The following is a 7,027-nucleotide window of genomic DNA, read 5'->3' on the forward strand; positions in this document are numbered from 1 at the left end:
AACGAAACCATGAAAATCAAGAAAGAATCAGATTAAAGAGAGAAACAAAGAGAGAGAACAACACTTACAAGATGGAGAAAAAACGGAGTGACTGGGAGCGACCAAGAAGCAACCACTGCCAAGCAACAGCTACAGGCGGCGACGGCAAGAACAGCAAAGGAAACTTCCAGAGAAAAAGAGAAAAATAGAAGAATTGGAGAAGCAATAAAAAGAAAAACAAAGAAGACAACACCTCCTTTTATAGGGGGGTTAAAAACTAAACAGCCACACCACGTGGCACGATCCTAGCCGCCCATCATGAGCGGTCATTATTGGAGAGTCATTATTACAGCACGTCTTTTGAAAAAGACAACTATAATAATTCAAATAATTGAGGGGAAACCCCCAAAACCGTTTCAACTTCCAAGCCCGGACTCCCCCACTCAACTCACTCCGGACTGGGGGGCAAGAAAAGCTCAACTCCTGAAAATGACAACCACCTTAGTCCTGATTCGCTGAACCCACGAACTCCGGACTGGGGGGCAAGAAAAGCTCAACTCCTGACAATGACAACCACCTTAGTCCTGATTCGCTGAACTCACGAACTCCGGACTGGGGGGCAAGAAAAGCTCAACTCCTGACAATGACAACCACCTTAGTCCTGATTCGCTGAACTCACGAACTCCGGACTGGGGGGCAAGAAAAGCTCAACTCCTGACAATGACAACCACCTTAGTCCTGATTCGCTAACCTCACGAACTCCGGACCGGGGAGCAAGAAAAAGCTCAGCTCCGGCTAAGGACAACCACCTTAGTCCTGATTCGCCGAACTCAGCGCAATCCGGACTGGGGAGCAAGAAAAGCTCAACTCCTAACAAGGACAACCACCTAAGTCCTGATTCGCTGAACTCACGAACTCCGGACTGGGGGGCAAGAAAAGCTCAACTCCTGACATTGACAACCACCTTAGTCCTGATTCGCTGAACTCACGAACTCCGGACTGGGGAGCAAGAAAAGCTCAAATCCTGACAAGGACAACCACCTAAGTCCTGATTCGCCGAACTTAGCGCAATCCGGACTAGGGGGCAAAAAAAGCTCAACTCCTGCGAGGGACAACCATCTTAGTCCTGATTCGCCGAACTCGGCCCAATCCGGACTAGGGGGCAAGAAAAGCTCAACTCCGGACAATGACAACCACCTTAATCCTGATTCGCCGAACTCCGCGCAATCCGGACTGGGATCAAGAAAACCTCAACTCCTTCCAACAAAATAATAAAAAACTCGTGTTATAAAAATAAACCAAAGACACTCCCCCATCCAGAAAATCTGCATAAGGGAGTGGGGGGCATATGATAGTACATACTGATAGTACATACAGCTCCTGGTAGGCCTACTCCTAAGCGCCTAACTCCATACAGCTCCTGGGAGGCCTACTCCTAAGCGCCTAACTCCATACAGCTCCTGGGAGGCCTACTCCTAAGCTCTAACTCCATACGGCTCCTAGGAGGCCTACTCTTAGGCCCCAACTCCACGCGGCTCTTGGGAGGGGTAGTCCCGCATGGCAGCACTCCTAACAAGCTCAGTCCCGCAAGCAGAACCCTGATAGACCCCAGCACGTGAGACGTTGGCCCGAGCACGTGACGGGGACAACTGTCACACATCAATCATGGGAATAATCAGGGCACGTGTCAGAGGATCCTCAAAACACTCCTCAACCAGTCCCGCGCTGACACGTGTAAAGCATCCACTCCCGCCAGGTGTCCTCCGCTCCCAGAACCAATGGCTACGATTCAGAGGTACCAACCCCAAAACCCTACCCTTGGGCTATAAATAGCCCAAGAAGGTGAGGTTTTGGGGTTAATCATTCTCACATACTGACATATACACACAGCCATCTCTCATTCCTTACTATCTTCATCTTCCCCAAAAGCGAGTTCTTACTCTCACGCCGGAGGCGCCGCGGGACCAAACCCCCCTTCCGGTGTTGTTTTGTAGGAGCCCCACAGCAGCTACACCACCACAGCAGCGAAGGATCCAGGCACGACGACGAAGGAGCAGCTCCGCCACCAGGAGTTATCATTAACCATTTTGAAAGTTGTCAAAAATTAATAAAATTGGTCGGCAGTCTTACGTCAATCCACCCATTCTAATACATAGACAACCAAAAGTGTCCGTCACATCAACTTTGACAATCTCTTGGTTACTCTATCGAAAATGCTCAAAGTGAGAAAGATCCAAATCCCAATTACGGTTCGGTTCAGCATATTTAGAACTTGAACATGAATATAAAAATGTGCATACATAAGTACGTGCAATTCAAGTTTGGCTCGTTAAAACTTGTAAAAACTTATATATATATAAGTATATATACATATTCTAATTTTCATAATATATTACTAATACATTAAGTTTAAAATTGCAATTTTCAAATATTTATTCCACGAATCTTTTGAGAATAATAGATTAAAATTAAGGTTGGGCCGAGTCAAAATAAATAATTAGTTTTTTTTAATTAAACACAATTACACATACACATTATTTTTGACAAAACTTATACCCTCCATATCTCGTAGATGGAGGGAGAGAGATAACATTAAATAAAGAGATCCGGGTGAAGTAGATAATTAGTTGGGCCAAAAGGGTTTAAACTTTTTCTTTTTATGTTAAATTTTAAGTCTCATACTCTCTGTGCGTATCAGCTCATTTTTGTTCGACAGAAACTCGTATGGGCCTAAGTTCCAAACATTAATAACTTTATTAATAACCGAAACCAATAAGCGAAACCTCCTTTAATACTTGGTTTCACTTATTTTTTGGTATCACCACCTTTTGATTTTATTTTTCATAATTAATATTATAACTCCAACTGTAATTGTATTATTATTATTCCTTTTCATTCCGATATGACTTATAATTATATATATATATATATATATATATATATATTATTCTTACCCGTTTTTCTTTATTAATAAATTTTTTAAGTGATACTTTGTTTTCACTTATTTTTTGGTTCTATCACCTTTTGTTTTTTTTATGATTCATGGTGTAACTCTAGGTGTAATATTTTTATCCTTTTTGTTTCCTATATGACTTATAATTTTATATGTATTATTTTTACATGTTTTTCTTTATTAATAAACGAAACATATTAACTTATTTTTTAGTTCTACCAACTTTTAGTTTCACCTTTTATAACTCCAAGTGTATTATTTTTATCCCTTTTTATTCCTATATGACTTATAATTGTATATGTATTATTTGTACTCATTTTTAAATTTTTTATAATCCATAATTTTTTATTATTTTTATAGGTTTGAATCCTATTTTTAATTATATTTTAAAATAAACAAGTTCATAAATTGGCTCAACTAAATAGGTTCCGAGAAATATAAACCACGACCAAGTAAATAGGCCATGTGTTTAAATTGAAATTTTTTAAATTAGAATTTTTTTAATTTGTTGGTAGAATTCCATTTTAATAAAATGGTATGAATATTATAAAAAATTGTATTTTTGTTTCACCACTAGAAAACAATAAAATTGTTCAACCCGTAATATGATTACAATTCCGTTTTTGTAGAACTCCAAATTATTTCTTGATAGGGTACTTGGTTTCATCTTATTACGATTACGTCGTATTTTGGTTTCACCCTTATAATTCTCTTTCACTCTTTCACGCAGAGTTCTATATTGTTTTCTAACAAAATATAGATTGGAATCATATTATAATTACGATATTTCTATTTTTCGTAAAATTCTTTTTTTTTATTAAAATAATAAAATGGAATCCTTTAAACAGTGTTATTATTAATTAAGAAGAAAATCATCTTTTAAGTGATACTTTGATTTCACCTCTTTTCGGTTTTACGAACTTTTGGTTTCACCCTTTTTTAAATCTTGCTATAGCTCTAAATATATCAGTTTTATTCTTTTGTATTCATATATGACTTATAATTCTATATGTAATATTTTACCTGTTTTTTGATTCTTATATATTACATATTTATATTGTTTTTATATAAACAAAATCGTATATACATTATAATTTCTAGATTCATACCTACAGAATGCTAATTTAGCACCAAATGCAAATTTATACATACATAATGAATATTTTATCAGAAAAAATTATGCAATCACAAACTATATAAAAACACAAATTCAGCTAATAATAAAAAATTTAATATGCAATTACTTAGTGCTGTTGATTTAATTTTTTGGTAAATAATCCATCAATCGTGTCGCGACTAAAGTTTTGATGTAAAATATTAGTTATGTCTTTTGAACAATGGATATATAATAATGTTGAGTTTGTTGTTATAAAAAGATTTGAAATAATAAAGTTACTTATAATTTAGAAATGAAAATTGCTACAATTTTATTTATTATATATTTTAATAAAAAAATTAAAATAAATTTTTATAATCTTGTGCTTCGCACGGGTTATCTACTAGTTATTTTAAAGAGATAAAAATTCGAACTAAGCTGGGCTCATTTTTACCTATTCGTTTAGGGCGAGATAGTATAATGTGAAATTATCCAAGCCCGGGCAGGAGACCAAATCTCTCTTGATATCTATAAAACGGGATTTTTTATTGTGTTCCCTTGGGCATACAATAGTCAGTAACTCCATATAAATGAGTTCTTCTTATTGGTGATTGAATAATAAATGTTAATGACCCCTTCATTCACATCAATTCCACCAATAAAAAGAGCCCATTTTTATTGGAGTTAGTAGAAAAACCGATATAAAAAATCTAACAAATTTCAAACTGGAGCCAGTTTCGAACCCCCATAATTAATATTTTTACCGAATTATAAAACGCCCTAATATTAATAAAAATATAAATTCATCATCGAAGAGGATTAGGACTTTGGTATCTTCTTCTACAAGATACATGTATCTTTACACATTCTAACCAAATAAATTGTCCATTATCATTATCCAGAATCCAGCATTACAGTAAAGCAAGTTTGTATTAAGAGAACATAATGTTGCTGAACTCCACACTATCAATGACTGAGTTGTTTGGTTCAGAGGCTAAACATTCGAGTTTTCCCTGGTACTCTCCGTCGCCATCTAATATTTCAGACGCTAAATTTTCATTTTTTCCTGGCATTCTTCGTCTCCGTCTCGAAATTCATGTTTTCCCTGGTGCTCTTTGTCGAAATTTAAATATTTATTTGAACATGGTCCTTACAATCTAGGTTCTGAAACCAAGCAGGGTTTTAACCATGATCAGGTCGACAATAAGTGGAGTACAAAAGAATTAATTTTTTGAAGGCATATTTTTTTGTCGAAAAATCTTGCTTCTTATAAGAGTTCAATCGTTCAGTTCTTGTATTCGATGAAGCTCGAAAATCTCTGTAATCTTGATCATTATGTCATTCCATCTCCATCAGCTGCTGCTTCAGGAATCAGTACTTCACTGAAACGGAGTTCGTATTTTCTCTTATCACTTGGTGCTTTAAGGCATTATCACAACCACGGAAGACTTATCGTGAAGCCTGCGCAAATTAGGCTTTACAAGAGACCGTTAACGCAATGCATCAAACATTTATATCGTCATAGAAATAGTTATATGCTTGGCTTAGGTGTTATTGTCCTGGTTAGCTGTTGGGAAACTGTACCTTACTCGAAACGCAGACACTTGGTAATAATTCCAGCTAGCAAAGACAAAAGATTCGGTGATTATCTTTCAAAAAACCAGGATGAAGATAAAATTCTTCCTTTGGATCATCCTCATAGTGTCCGAGTAAGGTCAATCTCGAATAAGATACTTCAGGCATTACAAAGCGACTTGAAGATTAAGCAGATGAGTGGTTTTGAATTTGGTTCAATGAATAATAATGTTAATTTTGATGAGAAGGATGTAAAACTGCCATGGTGGCGAAGAACTAAATTCTCCACCAGACATTTAGAGGGACTCAACTGGGAGATCGTTGTGTCGGATAACTATTCTTGTGGAGCCTATTGCCGATCAGGAGGAAGAATTGTGGTGTACAAAGGTTTGCTTCAACTTCTCAAGTCGGATGCAGAGATTGCTGCTGTCATTGGCCATGAGGTAGCTCGTTAATTGTCTCCGTGTTCCTACTTTTTAGTTATCGTTTTCTCACTTGAATAATGTCCAGTGCAGCCCAATTAGAAACTGCAAGTGCAGCCTATATTCTGAAATATAGGAAAATATAAATGATTGAGGGCTAAAGCAAAACTGACCACTTTTCTTTGTTGTTGGATTAGGTTGCGCATGTTGTTGCAAGGCATTCTGCTGAAAGACGTACAACGAAGTTGTTGTTTCTGATTCGAATGTTGATCATTCCGCTTGGCTCATCTGCAGAGGTCAAAAAGCTGGGAAAATTGATCCTCAATCCTATCCGTCAGAGGTACATTATTTAGACAAACATTTACATGTAAATTAATGACTTAATGATTGTTAATTATAGATATCCTGGTACACTTTGAAAATATGTTGTTAAATTTTTAATTCTTTGATCTATGATCAGAAATGAGATGGAAGCAGATTATATCGGGCTACTTCTGATGGCATCAGCTGGGTATGATCCTCGTGTGGCACCTAAGATGTACGAAATGCTTGGCCATGACGATTCTTTTGAATCAAACTCTCATCCATCTGGTAAAAAGAGATCCGAGGCGCTGTCAAAGCCAGAAGTGATGGAAGAAGCAATGACTAGATTCTCGAAAGCCACTGAGAGACAACGAGGTATAGATTAAGGTATGCAAGGCTATCAACACCTTGTTAAATCAAGAATTCTGCTAGAAAAATGTTAGTTACAATTTTAAGACTTGGCATTGAAGTTTTAGGGAGGGAGAGCTAAGGGGTGTTGATGTTTGGTGATCTTGATGGAGAGAAGCTGGCCATTTGAAAGTTATGGGATTTAAAGGCCTGAAGCAGAGACTAATGTTATTACTGGGATCATTTTGCACATATTAAGCACATAAATTTTGAATATATTTTTCATGTATCAGAGACAAGATGTTAATGTTGGGATCATTTGGGACATCAAAGTTTGAAAGTATTTCTCGA

General features: G+C 36.6%; 1 protein-coding gene across 1 annotated transcript; it reads left to right on the forward strand.

Moving 5' to 3' along the window:
• The first annotated feature begins 5,329 nt into the window (after positions 1-5,329).
• On the forward strand, positions 5,330-6,714 carry LOC141703390 (mitochondrial metalloendopeptidase OMA1-like). Its single transcript, XM_074506919.1, has 3 exons — positions 5,330-6,046; positions 6,223-6,365; positions 6,486-6,714. The coding sequence occupies exons 1-3, from the start codon at positions 5,330-5,332 to the stop codon at positions 6,712-6,714; spliced, it is 1,089 nt and encodes a 362-aa protein (XP_074363020.1).
• Positions 6,715-7,027: the final 313 nt, after the last annotated feature.

Source organism: Apium graveolens, unplaced genomic scaffold (genome assembly GCF_009905375.1).
Source record: "Apium graveolens cultivar Ventura unplaced genomic scaffold, ASM990537v1 ctg6605, whole genome shotgun sequence".
In the NCBI taxonomy this organism is placed as follows: domain Eukaryota; kingdom Viridiplantae; phylum Streptophyta; class Magnoliopsida; order Apiales; family Apiaceae; genus Apium; species Apium graveolens.